The following is a 15,462-nucleotide window of genomic DNA, read 5'->3' as shown; positions in this document are numbered from 1 at the left end:
AAGCCGTCACGCTTGTGTTTCAACAGAAAAGACATCGACAACGCGTAAAACGCTTTAGGTGAGTCGTGCAACAGCCCAACTGCTCGAAAGCATGAGTAGTTGACGGAGCACTTTGGGAAATCAGCAGAGGACTGCAGTCATGAGCTTTGTATCCGATGATCTTTGCAGTCGAACATCTGAAGCTCATGGAGAGAGAAAAGGAGAATATAAGCATGTTATATACGTTTCTCAATAGTCCGCAAATCTTGCCATTAGCTCTTCAAAAGACGAAAGCATGTGGTGCCATGGTAAACAGTTTTGAAAAAGCTGCGACACTTTCTGGTGTCGCGTAAAGATTTTGCAAAGACATTTTTCAACTCATCACGCGAACGATGTGCTCGCTACTTCGAAAGCGGGACCCAGGACAGACATACAGGGAAAGCGGGCGAAATATAGTAGAATGGGATCGGGAAACATGGACGATTGACCCATCGCTTTTGGAATTGCACTGATCATGTTCGAGTGCAAAGATGTAGAAAAAGGAGTGGTACAAAAGATGGTTTGTACAGCCTCCCCAAACGCCATAGATCACCGAGCAGCTCGATTTGGATATCTTTCTTATGATTCCACAATACCGCACAGTTTTAGTTTCAAAGAAAGTGTTCGTAGAAGTTTCCGGTAATATTTGCTGATTTTACACGCCTTGCGATTTTTGGCAGCCCTGAACATATGTCCATGGCCGCATACAGCGGCGTTAATAAAATCTTTTGGAGCATCAAAAACATGACTTGTAGCATACATATAGAATTCATCATTCTGCTTGATCAGGTAGTAGCTTTCGAATTTCTTCAGGCCTAGACAAAGATATCATCGCTGAGACTTTCGAAACCAGGTAGGGAAGAAAAGGAACTGAACTCATCGAGTTTTGGTAAACACGTTTTGTTCAAAAACAGAGATGAAGTGTATCAATAGGAGAAGATACCCGCACGCCCGATACTTATACACCACTTCTCCACCACCCTAGCTACCTTTCCGCTCTAGCCTCGTCTTTCACATCAAGCCTGCGCAACAATATCTCTCGCGTCTCTTCGCTACCCCACCAGCGCCACCAGATTTGCGCAAGGAGCGCACTACATCCATGCATGTGTCAAGTTGCAGACGACCTCGTCCAAATTCCTCTTGCTCCCGTCATCGAGCCCAGCACCGAAGTCCTCCCAGTCTTTGGCTGTGATGTTTTCATTGACCTGGACTTCGCCGAAGATACGGTATGCGGCCATGGTGATGTCGTTGTCGACTTCCGCGAGCATTTGTTCGCAGCGATTGGTGGACATCGTTGTACTTGGCTTGAGTAGATTTGGCGATAGTACAAGGTGTTATAGCTGGTATGTAGTTGGTAGGGATAGCTATGTAGTTGTTCGAGGTAAGTAGGATATTGGGTTTGGGGAAGTGATATGGGTGAGGCGGCGGATTATATGGTGGCCGGCTTCCATGACTGCAGTACCCAAAAATTGAATGAGGTCACATCAATTGAGCCTTCACATGTTGACGCCATTGACAAGACCCAATGTGATCTTTGCACATGAATTCATAGATCTCGAAGGTTTGGTGTCTTGAAGGGCGCACTGAACATTTACGTAGTGGTTCCTGCATTTACAACAAACGCACACGCAGCCAGAGCGAAGACAGCACTTGTCGTGAACGCTGTTTTGGTAGGATTGGAAATTGGTTGGTGTGAATGAGGGGGTAGACTTGATTATCAGATGGGTCCTCCAGTCTTGGCATCCCGCCCTAGCGCAATGTCGCGGCTCATGTTGCCTGAAGCTCTAGCTAGGGAAACATCTAAGTCGCCAACATAACTCCGCAACATATCACAGCCGCCTTTATACCCCCGATCTCGAAGTCCCCGTTCGAGACACACTCGAATTACTCACCAACAATACCTACTGCTTCCCTGCACAAACAGCCGCCATGGTACGCCTCATTGAACCCCGCTGGAGCTCTTGTACTAACGTGAGCAGTTTATAGCACGAAGTGAATATGGTAAGCTTCCTAGAGCAATCATACTAGCGATTGTATGCTAACAAAGTCTCTCAGACCGTGGTATCAAGTTCGTCCGCCCTGCGCCTCTCACTCTACGACCGTCCGCTCACAAACCCATAGCACCTTCTCGCCCGAAGGCCGTCTCTTCCAAGTCGAATACTCGCTCGAAGCCATCAAGCTCGGTTCAACAGCAATAGGCGTACGTGTACCTCTCCCACCGCCAATCTTCACAAACTCACGACACCATAGGTAGCAACAGGCGAAGGCGTAATCCTCGGCGTAGAGAAGCGCGTCACTTCCACGCTCCTCGAGACCAGCTCTGTAGAGAAGATTGTCGAAATTGACCGCCACATCGGATGTGCCATGTCGGGTCTGCAAGCCGATGCCCGCAGCATGATCGAGCACGCGCGTGTCGAGAGCCAGAACCATGCTTTCAACTACGCCGAGCCCCTACGCGTGGAGAGCTGCACGCAGGCGATATGTGACCTGGCGCTGAGGTTTGGCGAGGGTGCCGAGGGTGAGGAGAGCATCATGAGTCGGCCGTTCGGTGTTGCGCTCTTGATCGCGGGTTATGATGAGGATGGTCCGAGTCTGTACGTCACTACCCGCACCCCATACCCAGTCCTACAGCGTATATCTAGTTCTGGAAATGGGATAAGAGACTAACAGCACCCAGCTACCACGCCGAACCCTCCGGCACATTCTACCGCTACGACGCCAAAGCCATCGGTTCCGGTTCGGAGGGCGCCCAAGCCGAACTCCAGAACGAATTCCACAAGTCGCTTACGCTCCCCGAGGCCGAGGTGCTCACGCTCAAGACACTCAAGCAGGTCATGGAGGAGAAGTTGGATAGCAAGAACGTGCAGTTGGCTAGTGTGACCAAGGACAAGGGCTTCAGGATCTACACTGATGAGGAGATGGCGGAGGTTGTAGGAAGGCTGCCAACAAACTAACCTCGGAGGTGGACTGAGAGGATAGCCGGAAGCAGTTCGGTCGTAGACGATACATGATAGCATCATGATAGATGTGCGAGTCACGCGAAAATGAAGCAATGACCAACAATCTGGAACTATGAGTGGCAAACTGTTATGCGGATTGAACGAGATTATGGTGAAGTCTGGCGTTTGAGCTGGCCATTAATCGAGACAAAATGGAGCATACCTAGGGCAGGATCTCACCTTGTCCAGACTTCATGTATCACTACATCACAACCTCACAATCATCACTGCTCGGCCACATGCTAACAAAGACAAAAGCGGTCTAATTCCTTGTCTGCAATGCCAATTGTCCCCATATTATACAGTCCATGCTTCATTGTAAACAGAGAGCTCAGAAAGGGTTATCCTCAGGCGGTATCTCGTGGGTGAAGAACTTGTCTAGGATGGGAATCTTCTTCATGATGTCGTCGCGCACCTTGGGGACCTCGGCGAAGAAGAAGAGGGCGAAGAAACCGGCTACACCGCCGAAACCGGCGGCGAGGCCACCGCTGGGATGGGTCAGTTTATGTAGTGGGCGGAAAAGGTCGCGCGACGGAAAGGAAGACGTACTATTTCGCGGCCTGCTTGATGGTGAGGCCGTGGTAGTTCTTGGGGATGGTGTATCTGGGTGGTTTGTTAGCTCTTGAGCTTCGAGACTGTGACAGGCGTGGGTCGTGTGGCCGGTGGGTGCGGGTGCGGGTGCGGACTGTGCTGTTCCTCCTCTTCTCGATATACGCTTCGATCGTATGGGTGACGTCCAATTCCCCAAACGTCTGTCGAAGCGTCGCGACACATCCTCCTCTTCCCACATCTTCTAAACAACCCCAACCCAGTCCCAACCCGTCCACCACTCATTTCACTCCCATATCGATGTCGGAAAATACGTACTGAGGACCGAAAGGACTCCTGTAAGCCTTGTATGGGCTGCGCATGCTCTATTACCAGTTATTAGCTTCTTTCGTCATCGCAACTAAAACCACCTTTCGCCTCCAATTGCACCGAGTGTGACTTACGACAGCAGCGGGCGTCTTGCCGTGGTGACCGAAGGATGAGACAGACATCTTTGGCGAGTTCGTTGGGGTTCAGTCGCGGGTGAAGGGTGGTCCGGAGTGATGTCTGGTGAGGTTGATGGGCAGAGAAAGCGCGGGAATGCTGGGCTTGGCGGCGCAAGAAGGAAGTGGACGAATCAGGTGAGCCGGGATTTTGCGGGTAGCCTTGTCAGCAGAAGTGCTGCAACATCACCAACGTTCCTTCACGGTGGAAATGCCACAGTCTTCTGTTCCTTTCTCGATCTTTGCTGTTGCGCTTAATATTTTTCCAAGTTGCCTTTCTTGTTTTCACTAGGTCCTGAGCTCCTTGGGAATTAGTCTCAATGGCGAATGTAAAGAGCTAGGCATTCTTCTTGAATTTATGGCTGAGGTAATACCATTTCCATGACCTCCGATAACCTCGACTCGAGGCGTACTATAATGTCCATCGTGAATAACTAGGTAAGACTTGGCATCACGTCAACACCCAGCAAACGCATCTGCCTTAGCCGTTAGGGCGATTATTTCCCTACGTGAGCTTTCGCATTCTCTACACTTTCTACAACTCTTCTCTTCGTATCCACATTGTCTTCGCTCTTAATCAACCAACAAGCATCTTCGTCCGTGGACAGACTGCTCTTGCTATTCCGATTTCCCACGAACACATCTTCGCCATCACTATGTCGACCCAAAACGGCGCCGCGATAAATCGGTATGACGAATTAGAGGTGTAGCTAGAACTTCCGAATGGTCGCACACATCCGCTACACGGACCTTCCACATTTTCTCCAGCCTGCCTGCGGAACTTCGCGCCAGGGTATAGGCTATCACGCTACACGACCAGATAGAATGTTGCGGCAGCACCCATGTCGATGTCGACAATCAAGTCTGCATCCATGAGGAGAAAGGCACAGTCACCGCACGCACGTTCCGTGGATACCCCTCGCTTTTCTATGTCAACCGCGAAGCCCGCTACGAAGCTGCAAAGATCGACGGAGGCGCGTGGTGCCCCCTTGACAGCTAGTATAGAGCTTTACGCAAACCTCGACAAGGAAGAAGTTTTCGTCTTCGCTTGTCACCAAAGTCCAGAGCTCGCGGACCGTCGTTTTAATGGAGGAAACATATTTTTCTGCGATGGAGACCCGTGGCATCGCCCTTGAGATAGTAAGAGGATTCGGTTGGTTATTCGGTACGAATAGGTCAGCCCAGTCGTGTCTCGACCATGCGCGGGAGGACTTGTTACACCCAGAGTATGGACGATCATTGATACGATTCGTGCAGCCCATAATCTGTTTGAGCCTGCCATTCGAACGCGCTAACAGTGGTGGTCACGGCGATTTGACTCTGAAAGAGCATGTGAAAATGCTAAAATAGACACGAATTAGGCAGCGAAACAGAATCGAATGCACCTACCGGCTGCACCTGTGCGATGGGGAAGAAATCCTCAAGTCTGGACTGGGCGCGAAAAGCACAATATCACCTGCAATTATGTATTCGCTCTTCGGTGCATTGGCACATGAACTTTAGCAGAAATCAGCGACCTTAAGTAATATCTTATCATTGTCGATTCCTTCCATGCATAAGCACAGATCCAATGACCTTCTGCCTCGTCCTTGGGTATTACATATCGCACGTCCTCATCCCTTAGTTTATTACTCCTTCCCTCTTTATCTTTCCCGAGCACCGTCGAATATACCATGATGGGTGATAGTGATGCCAGTTCACATCTCAAACCTTACAGGTATAGTCGCAGGCGTAGGTGAGGCCTTGGGATTTTCCTGTGGTTGGCCTCCCCATCCCTTGTAACCTTGAATATATGGGGTTTGGCTCATCTCCGCTGGTGACCTTGGCGGCGCTTCGTTCAGATTCGAACCGTAATGACTCCCACTGTGATAGTACTTGTACTGTTCAGTTTGAACAACGGGTAGTTCGTGGACAACATCTCTCTTCTTGTGACGACGGAACAGCAGCCATCCCACCACGAGCCCGAGTATAAGTGCGACGGGTATTCCTACGCCGAGACCGATCTTAGCGCCCAAAGGGAAACTTTCTGATGAGGCTTCTTGGTCGGTGAGACTTGGCGCGCCTGTAGCGTCGCCGGCTGGAAAGCTCGCTGATGGTGCACTTGATTCGTCGCTGGGGGTATTTGAGCCAATCGATGTTGGAGTCGGTATTGTAGTCGTTACTCCTGTTGATGTCTGGTCTGTTGCTGATGCTGACGCGGAAGAGATGGATGAAGACGACGATGGGGCAGCTTCTTCAACACGACTTTCTTCGATATAGAAGTAGTGACTGTTCGAGTCCGAGGGACCTTTGCCCTCTTGGAAGACGCTGAGATAGAAGAGTCTCGATAGCGTGAGGTTTTTCCTCGTTCCAACTAGCCAGTTGTATTTCGTAATGTCTAGCGCGTTCTCTGATTTTGCAAGTCAGTCTTGTCATGGACACTTCTCGTCAAAAAGGGGATGTTCCTTACGCGTGAGGTACTCCATATCTCCAAACCACATCCCGTCCGTTTCGTTCTGTTGGTAGAGACATAACGACACAGCGCCTCCTTTCTCACCGGGAGTCCAGACAACGTTCACCGTGTCACCTATCTCGTACTTTGGGCTGCCACTCATGTCGCCAATCGTCCCGAAAGGCGGTGGGTTGATGAACTCCATCAGACCAGACACACATGCGAACAGTCCGCTGACCACCGCATATGCTGCCAGGCGAGCCATAACGGTAGGGAAGAGGCCTCAAAGATAGAATAAGTATTGCTTCGTAAATGCAGCAGCAGTAGTAGTCGAATGCAAGGTACAACCTTGGAATGCTAGACAGTGGGAGCTAGGGGATAAACACTGGACAGTAAGACGGCCCTGCCGCTGTGCAGAGACGGCGGATATAGGCGCAGGTACTACATTCTCTTCACGCAATCTGCTCGGCCCGCGGCGAGATGCACGTAGGAGGCACAGCAGCGCTTTCCTATGAAGCGCTTACTAGAGCAGGATTTCTTCACGCTCATCTCGCCCTTTTCGGCTGAAGGATCGGGATGAATCCAATGGAGCCCTGGACGTCAAGATCACTTTGAAACAAAAGAGGCTGACAACACAACCTGGCTCAAAGTTTGTGCTACTGCCGCCGGTCTTCAATCCCGACTTCCTGGCTCTGAAATGGGTAGTCATGCTTTTACAGGGACGTGTGGCCCATCTGTATCCTCGCCTCAAGGTCGGCTGCTGTACGGGACGGTCTCGGAAGGATGACGGGACTGACGTGGAAGCGTGTACTACCATGACTGCGTCTATCGCGGCCCCGACCTCCCTTGATTTTATGGGTATGTATGCTCAAACAGATATCAATGGCGTCTATATGGAACAAGTATGTCTTGGCGGGAACACGACAGGCGAAGGCACGCGTTTGGCAGGGCACATGAGCTGGTTCTCGTGTCTTCATGATTGGTCGGGCCGATGGTCAGTGGCTATCACATTTCTTTACCCTGGCCGGGGCCTGGTGGAAGAGCCCCCAAATAACGCAGGTAGCCGCGATCCTTGGGATCCTGTCTACCTGGGGATGGATACTGCCGTGTCAATGTTCTTTCGGACCCACTGATACCTGGCTGTATGCGTGATAACCCGTGCTTTGCATACGCATGAACCCAGGCGCTAACAGTGCGATGCGCGGCAGCGCCTAAACTTGCCTAGCGTTGTGCGTGAAGGATCAATTAGGCGCCGCAATCAGCGAGTAAAGGGGACGGCATATTTACAGCAGGATGACACGAATCAGGCACCGGATATCCGCGCCGCATGGGTATCGGTCTTATATGCATTATCGTTCGGTGAGCCCGCCACCGAGGAGACAGACAAACGCTTCGTGATTTCCACGCTTTCTTTCACCCCTTCCCAGTCCTTCGTTCAATCTCCCACTATGTTATCGCGATCGTTGCCACTATCCAAATTTTTCAACTACCACACATTAATCGCACTATGTTTGGTGGCGTTAGGATACCATTTCTTTTCCATTCAAGAGCGCTTCATCGCCCGTGCGCCGGGAGCGTCCGCCGTCAAGCAACATAGCGGCTTCCCCAAACTTATCTGGTATAAGCTGGGCCCCAACGGTCTGTCCGACGATACACGAAACTGGACCGACAGCTGCATCAAGAACAACCCGGATTATACAGCACAGTTCTTAACGGACGAAAGCAGCGATGCCTACGTTCGCACAACTTTCGCAGAGTCCCGCCCCGACATCGTCGACGCCTACCTCGCGCTACCCGTCCCTATCTACAAAGCCGACTTCCTTCGATACCTATTGCTTTGGGACCAAGGAGGGATATGGTCGGACCTAGATGTCTCTTGCGAAGAAGGTGTACATATCGATGAGTGGGTGCCTGCGGAATACCGCGACGAGGCTGCGCTAGTGGTGGGGTGGGAGTTCGATCAAGGTTGGCCTGGCGAATATGTCCGCCAGTTTGCTAGCTGGACTATAATGGCTAAACCGCGGACGGCGCATATGATGCAGGTCATCGATGACATCCTCCAGACTCTGAAAGACAAGACAGCTGAGCACCACATCTCGGTCGAGAACGCTACATTAGACATCATGGGAGACGTCGTCGACTTCACCGGCCCACGACGCTTAACGCGCAGCGTATACACAAGCTTGGGGAACATGCTCAACAGAACCGTTGATGCGCGCGATATGATGGAGCTGGTACAGCCGAAGCTGATCGAGGACGTCCTGGTCATGCCGGGCCGTTCATTCGCGGCGTCTGCCAACAAATACAAACCGGAGGAAGAGGAACACCTACCACCTCAACTGGTGACCCATCATTACGCTGGTACTTGGAAGAACAAGGACGGAGGTGAACGGTTGATGCCGAAGATATGACGAATGTTGAAGAACAATCATAATCTACCAGCTGCCCGTGACTTCGAGGCCTCGGCAGGAGGTTGGAATATAAAAATAGGCATGATGCCACAAAGCGCCAGGGAGGAAGATTCTTATACTAGCCAGTGGCGCTCGGCTATCTGCCTGACACTTCGCTAGACGTGGCGCGGTAACGTTTCAACGGGTGATGATGGGTCTCTACGACTACAGCGATTTCAAGGGACGGTCCCTTTCTTTGCTTTGCTCAGCCAAACATCTTGCAGCCCCGGAACCCGCTTTCATGCGACTCCTATCCTGATACCCAACGCCCATTGGTTTAGCTTCTATCATCACGGCTGCACTGGGCCATCCCTTGGCATTCGGCTAGGACTGTACGAGGACTACAAAGAAGATTCGTCTCGAGGGGGGTGGGGGGTGCATCGACACGATGCACTACTGCCTCCCATGCGTCTTGCTGTTGTATGGACTCAAGCGAAGCCTCGCAAGTAGTAAATCACATGATCTCATGTCGACCCATTCGCGCAGCGTTCCTCTCGTGTTCTTTCTGGTGTCTGACTCTCATCGCTCGCCGTGTATTGTTTCTCAATTCATTAGACTACCCTACCCCTACTGCATCATCAATACCGCACCGATCTATCGTTGGAGAAGGTCCAGTCTACTATGGTTCGCCTCGCAACATTTGCTTTGTTGACTGGGCTATGCGCACGTGTCTACAGCCTTGGCTTGGAGTTCGTCAACCCACCGCCCTACGATTCGAATGACGGCCTCGAGAACAACCCCGCGTACAAAGAGGGCGCTAACCTGGACGTTGAATGGAATATGGAGGATGATTCACGGCTGATCTACTTGGTCTTGAACCAAGTCAAAATGTGGGGGTTAGACCAGGCCGATAGTGGCGAATTCATCATGCGTATGAACGACATCAGTTCCATGGCTACTTGTGAGGAAGCTAATTTCAAATCCAGCGGGCACTTTAAATGCTACAAGCTACTCTTGGGTTGTCAAGACGAATGCGAGCCTTACCATGTCGAGCCTGTTCTTTCTCAACATCTTCTCCTCTGACGGGGATTCAGCTACTAGTCAATACTTCCATATTGAGGCAAATGGCGTCAGCGAAGGTGCTACATCATCTTCTTTGGCGGTAACGTCGACTTCAACATCAGCCTCAAGAGGCCACAGCACACCCAGTGTCGAATCGGGTACAGCTTCAGCGAGCACACCGACCAGCGGTACCGCGAACATTTCGACAAGTAGCATCGCACATGCACCCGACCGTCCCGATCAACCAGTCCACCAGCACATGCACAACGACTTCCCATTAAGCCACAAAATTGGTCTTGGTATAGGCATACCTGCAACGCTTGCTCTTGGGATATTAGCTGGGTGGCTCCTCTTTCGCCGTCATCAACGCAAGAAGAGAAGGGTATCACACGAACTACCCCCCAGCGAAACCAGACGACATGTATATGATCATCGTACTAGTAGAATCATCCACGAAGCACCATTGAATCACGTAGTGGAGATCGGTCGGTCGCCTGGGCAGGGTTTTGAGCAATTGGGAGGCGAACTGGAAGATAAGCCAGCGATTATACCCGAGGCTTTGCCAATGCGATATGAGATGGAAGCCAATACCGTTCACGAGCTTCACGAACAGCCAGTGAAACCAGATGAACCTGTCATCAAGAAGGAAACTTGATGCAACAATGCCGCGTCATCGAGGAATACAATCAACATGTGACAGATTCACCATTATTATCGCCTGACGTGCCCTCAGCGAATACCAGGAACGGATGAGATGTACTCAGCGCTATCCTTTAGGACACATATCAGGCATGGAGCAACACTGTCGAGTTGAAGCGGGGATACAGATCCTTCCAATTTGTCTCGTTCTCGGTGCAGACTTCACCGAATTGGGGCAGGAAGGTTGCCATGACTGTCTCGCGCTACCAACGACGCTGACCACGACGTAAATCAAGGGTAACCCGAAACATCTCGTAAAACCTCTCATCTGGCGCAAGACTGGTCGTTGGGAAGGGCATCACCTGGGCACACACACACACGGATATGGTAGCGCTAAGCTATATACGTTAGGTGGGGCTGCTCAAAACTTCCACACAGCTGCGTATATGAAGCCGCAGTCACCCCACAGAAGTAGAGATTTACCATTTCCATTAATAAAATTGACCTTTTTGCAAAGTGCTGTCGCTCTACGTCCTCTTTAGGAAATCACGCTGTAAGCTAGCTTGGCAGGGCTAACCCAACGCGATAAAGGCATACGGTAGTCTTCATAACTCATGGGCTGCGAGGATCTTGGCAGATGACCAACACGACTATCTATAGCTACCTAGTGACTGATACATAGCGGGAATCGGTTCACAATATAGACCAGATCGCGACACAGAGATGGTTGTGCGTATATGGAAACTTCGAAAATGAACAGAATAGGGGATCTACCACAACATGATTTCCTCGTCATTTGATGAGCCTCTAGGGCTCTATTTAGAGCGTTTGGACAGGTATAAGAAGGCTCAATCTTGGACCATAAACCCAACAGCTCCAACAGTTTCAACAAACACGCTCCAAAATCAACAGATTCTCTCATCTCAACCAGCTTCTCACTTAGCTCGCTCAACTTCTCATCAATCTCTTCAAAGCCGCCGCCATGGTCCACTACAGTCTCATTCTCGCGGGTCTCCTCTCCGCCACTATTCTCAGCGCCGCAGTGCCAGCTCCCCAGTCTGAGGCCGCCACGGGGCTTTACACGATCCCCGCCGCCGGCCTTGCCAACGGCATGTACGACGTCGACCTCAACGAAGACGGTACTACACGCTTCACCTTGATTGACGCCGCCGACACCACTCCGACCCTCCAGTCGCGTAACCTCCTCTTTAAGATGTGGCTGACAACCAGCTGATATGCGAGATGGGATATCAGGAACAGCATCCAACTCCCTCCTCATTGTGAACGCAATCATAACATCACGAACAGGTTAACGACTACACTGTTCCTCCAAGATTTCGAGTATACATCCCACATATTAGTAGTAGTAGCAAGAGATTTCCATAGAATGGACATGAACTATCATCTGCCTTCACAATGCACCCGCGTTCGATAACCTGCTAACGTGACGTCAGCTACTATGTCATAGCTACATGGAAGCAATAACTTCACAACCATTCCGCGTGGGCGACTATTTCCAGACAATCATGTAGCAACATTGGATGTGATCTTCAATGTTGTAATACTATCATTACTAGAACTTCTCATAATGGCTCACATAACCCGACATACATGAGGAGCTCTTCCCCATGCTAAAACGCCCATAACACCTATTTAACCCATCCATCAAACACCCCATCTACTGCGCACCAATAGCCTGAGGATTCCAGAACACGCTCTTCGGATCAACCTTCTGCTTCAACGCAGCCAACCTATTGTACACAGCATCGCCGTAGTACAGCTTGTGCGCCGTCGCAGCATCATAGCTAGGGTCGACGTAGTTGAGATACGCGCCGAACGACGTCTGCGGCTGCGCATTGATGATAGCGCTGTTGATGCCGTTGATGAACTCCATGGAATCACCTCCGTAACCATAGTTCTGCAGCACCCACAGACTATCGCGGTCGCTATAGGCGGCGAAATCGGTGTCTTTGCTGTTGATAGCGGAGCCGGGACCGCCGTAGAGATTGATGATGATGTAGTATTCTGTACCGTCGGCTGTTTGGAGGTAATCGTACAAAGCGTTCAGAGCGTTGGAAGTGAGACCGGTAGACTCAGGGACAGTGACAGACTTGGCGAAGAAGTCCTCGTGCTCATCGTATCCGGTCAGAGGCTCTTTGATGCTAGTCTTGCCGGACACTTTGACCATGTAGTCGTACCAGGCCATGGACTGGACAGTGGCGGTTGGGTTGGGGAGATTGCGGAGTAGCTCGGGCTTGACTTTGGTGTTGAACTCCGAGACACTGCCGAAGAAGGCGCCGCTCAGGCTGTAGCCGCCGTAGTTGTCGAGGTAGATGCCGAAGGAGACGCGGTTGTCGACGACGGAAGCGTTCTTTGCGACGTCCTGGATGTGCATGAAGGTGTTTGTCCAGACGCTCTTGGAATCGTGGATGCCGGTGAAGCCGAACTCGAAGTATGTGATGCTGGCGGGTGCGGCGTGAGTCTGGAGGTAGAACTTTGTGACGACACCGAAGGACTCGGCTGCGCCCTTGATAGCCCAGAAGATGTCGGGGGACTCCGTTGACGAGGCCTTGATGAGTGATCCATCGGCGAGGACGACGTCAGCTCCAACAACTTGATCCATGGCTAATCCCCAGTGGCGAGAAGTGTGGCCGTAGCCTCCGTGTGTGTAGTGGCCTCCGATACCAACACCAGGGCAAGTACCCTGGGCTACGGCAGCATTGCCTTGAGTGTAGATACCGTCACCCAGGTTGCCCAGACGAACACCACCTCCAACTGTTGCAATACCAGAGTTCTTATCCAGTTGAATGGTCTGGAAAGACTGGAGATTGATCTGCATAGCACCATCCTTACCACCAGAGCTGAAGCTTGCGTAAGAGTGACCTCCGGACTTGGCCTGGACCTTGAGACCAGCTTGAGCGGCGCATACAACTGCATCTTGGACGTGCTGGTTGGTAGTGGGGAGAACAATGACAGCCGGCTTGAAAGGTACGCGCAGGTTGTAGGGTTCCGAAAGTTCAGAGTACTCAGCATCCGAGGTCATCTTGTACGGCACATCCTTTCCGTTCAAGCATTGGAGAGCAGATCCAGATGGTGTTGAGGAAGGTGTAGCTGGAGAAGTCTTGCTGGTGGTAGATCCTGATCCGGCGTTGCTGCCACAGTTTCCGAAACCTGATTGACATCCACTTCCACACTACCAAAATCAGTATAGAATCATCAAGGCGTATTTGTGAGTACTTACGTATGCTGATGTAGAACCACACCAGCCACTCGCGCTGCAGCAGTTGCCTTCAGCGAAACCCAGACATGTGTAACCCTTTGTGCCACCGCATGTCGCGTCTGGTGAGACCTTCTTGGTCGGTGTTGACGCCGGCGGTGGTGCCTGTGTCGTCGAGGGCTTGACCGTTACTGAAGTTGCTTTTGACGTAGTGCTGCCAGTGCATGTGCCGAATGCTGAGTTGCAGCTAGCTCCACAATGATCTGTGGACTTTCCGCACCATCCATACTGTGAGCAGCAGTCACCGTACGAGGAACCCTTGCAAGTGAAGCCCTTTGTTCCTCCGCAGCTTCCGTCGGTTGAGACAGCCCTCTTGTTCAGCGGCGCAGCTGGTGACGCGGAGGCCACACCAATGGACAGCAGACCTGCTGTAAGAGAGACGAGGAACTTCATGGCGGCGTTGAAGACGACAATTCGAGTTCAGTCGTGTGAAGTTGACCAGGAAAGAACGTTGTATACCCAAAACCGCCGGATGAAGAAGGACCAGACGAACGGACCGACAGGTAAGCTTACCCTAATAAACGAGCGGAAAAGCAAAGACCAAGACCTGTAGAGTGAGGCCATACACATGGGCAAATTGACCTCTTAAGACCACGACCAATACGAGACATTTGCCTCCTCGCTGCACATCCTCCCGTACCTGCAGCAGCTGCACGGCCTTTCCACACCTTCCACCGCTCCACTCAACACGAACGAAAACTCATCTTGACCTAAGATCCACCCCAGCGTACCCTGGTGTCGATCTTAGGTTGGTGTGCCCGGTCGGTTCTAATACGAGCTTACTACGCAGAGGCCTAATCGCTGGCGCTCGTGACGAAAAGCAATTTTGCCTCTCAATGTACCCTCGAATCTCGTGCGAGATGTATGGACACCGTAACGTTGCATTGCAAAAACCTGCAACGATGGAAACCTAATGGGATTGTGCAGTAGAGGAAGAGACGGTCTCCTCGGTCGCGTTGGAAGGGGTATCCTGAATGCGAAGCTCCGGTCAGACCGCATCAGGAAATGACGTCTGTGTGCCCTGTCACCCTCGCGCATCTCCAACGCTAGCTCTCTAGACACAAACTAACCATCAACACGACCGTATTTCCGGTGGCACTGCGTGATCAGGCCTTCCAAGGCATGACTTTACGGTTATTAGATGTGGAGTCGAGTAAGCCTTTGTGGGTTGCCGTTGCGGCCCTAACGGCTGGAAGCGATGCTGACCCTGTGGCATGCTATTTTTGGCAATGCGAGATCCGAGCAAGGGAGATGCGAGGAATACGGACCTTGCATAGCTTTGACAACATTGCGATGCGTTGGTCGTCGCTTGGCGCTTTATTTGGTGGACATTTACGGGTTTCTACACAGACGACAGTGATGTTGAGTTTGACTCTGCTGTCAGAGAGCGAACCTTGGGTGATCAGATTACCTATGCTGAAGCAGCTAGCAAGACAATGACAGACCCACTACTCCGAAGTGTCTCGACTTGTCAGATGGGGACGCAATTGCATTCGAACAGCCCCCAATCAACTCTGTACTCTTCATCGAGAACACAGACGGAACGAGATAAGTAATCATCGCAACACCCGTGATACCTCACATACTAGCTGGGAAGTTGCCAGGAACACCCCGC

General features: G+C 51.4%; 7 protein-coding genes across 7 annotated transcripts; 3 read left to right on the top strand and 4 right to left on the bottom strand.

Moving 5' to 3' along the window:
• Positions 1 to 1,810: 1,810 nt before the first annotated feature.
• BKA58DRAFT_386486 (proteasome subunit alpha type-5) lies at positions 1,811 to 3,080 on the top strand. Its single transcript, XM_046170472.1, has 6 exons — positions 1,811 to 1,950; positions 1,998 to 2,019; positions 2,074 to 2,086; positions 2,140 to 2,218; positions 2,269 to 2,612; positions 2,696 to 3,080. The coding sequence occupies exons 1-6, from the start codon at positions 1,948 to 1,950 to the stop codon at positions 2,970 to 2,972; spliced, it is 738 nt and encodes a 245-aa protein (XP_046024118.1). The 5' UTR covers positions 1,811 to 1,947; the 3' UTR covers positions 2,973 to 3,080.
• Positions 3,081 to 4,125, bottom strand: BKA58DRAFT_386483 (ubiquinol-cytochrome-c reductase complex subunit-domain-containing protein). The gene is made up of 4 exons (XM_046170471.1): positions 4,010 to 4,125; positions 3,885 to 3,931; positions 3,567 to 3,620; positions 3,081 to 3,505 (listed from the first exon to the last, which is right to left on the bottom strand). The coding sequence occupies exons 1-4, from the start codon at positions 4,055 to 4,057 to the stop codon at positions 3,349 to 3,351; spliced, it is 306 nt and encodes a 101-aa protein (XP_046024117.1). The 5' UTR covers positions 4,058 to 4,125; the 3' UTR covers positions 3,081 to 3,348.
• A 1,402-nt stretch (positions 4,126 to 5,527) lies between these two features.
• On the bottom strand, positions 5,528 to 6,965 carry BKA58DRAFT_190319 (uncharacterized protein). Its single transcript, XM_046165595.1, has 2 exons — positions 6,498 to 6,965; positions 5,528 to 6,437 (listed from the first exon to the last, which is right to left on the bottom strand). Exons 1-2 carry the CDS (start codon positions 6,742 to 6,744, stop codon positions 5,746 to 5,748), a joined length of 939 nt encoding a protein of 312 aa, XP_046024116.1. The 5' UTR covers positions 6,745 to 6,965; the 3' UTR covers positions 5,528 to 5,745.
• An 819-nt stretch (positions 6,966 to 7,784) lies between these two features.
• BKA58DRAFT_190276 (uncharacterized protein) lies at positions 7,785 to 9,244 on the top strand. The gene is made up of 2 exons (XM_046165591.1): positions 7,785 to 8,969; positions 9,017 to 9,244. Exon 1 carries the CDS (start codon positions 7,928 to 7,930, stop codon positions 8,888 to 8,890), a length of 963 nt encoding a protein of 320 aa, XP_046024115.1. The 5' UTR covers positions 7,785 to 7,927; the 3' UTR covers positions 8,891 to 8,969; positions 9,017 to 9,244.
• On the top strand, positions 9,221 to 10,910 carry BKA58DRAFT_190301 (uncharacterized protein). The gene is made up of 2 exons (XM_046165593.1): positions 9,221 to 9,800; positions 9,856 to 10,910. Exons 1-2 carry the CDS (start codon positions 9,551 to 9,553, stop codon positions 10,584 to 10,586), a joined length of 981 nt encoding a protein of 326 aa, XP_046024114.1. The 5' UTR covers positions 9,221 to 9,550; the 3' UTR covers positions 10,587 to 10,910.
• On the bottom strand, positions 10,911 to 12,056 carry BKA58DRAFT_190302 (uncharacterized protein). The gene has a single exon (XM_046165594.1). The coding sequence runs from the start codon at positions 11,862 to 11,864 to the stop codon at positions 11,235 to 11,237; it is 630 nt and encodes a 209-aa protein (XP_046024113.1). The 5' UTR covers positions 11,865 to 12,056; the 3' UTR covers positions 10,911 to 11,234.
• Positions 12,057 to 14,427, bottom strand: BKA58DRAFT_190293 (uncharacterized protein). Its single transcript, XM_046165592.1, has 2 exons — positions 13,812 to 14,427; positions 12,057 to 13,763 (listed from the first exon to the last, which is right to left on the bottom strand). Exons 1-2 carry the CDS (start codon positions 14,238 to 14,240, stop codon positions 12,249 to 12,251), a joined length of 1,944 nt encoding a protein of 647 aa, XP_046024112.1. The 5' UTR covers positions 14,241 to 14,427; the 3' UTR covers positions 12,057 to 12,248.
• Between the last annotated feature and the right edge of the window lie 1,035 nt (positions 14,428 to 15,462).

The sequence above is a fragment of the Alternaria rosae genome (assembly GCF_020736505.1).
Source record: "Alternaria rosae strain MPI-PUGE-AT-0040 chromosome Unknown BKA58scaffold_6, whole genome shotgun sequence".
Lineage (NCBI taxonomy): Eukaryota > Fungi > Ascomycota > Dothideomycetes > Pleosporales > Pleosporaceae > Alternaria > Alternaria rosae.
The sequence above is the reverse complement of the archived record's forward strand: the minus strand, read 5'-3'. Positions and strand labels throughout refer to the sequence as shown.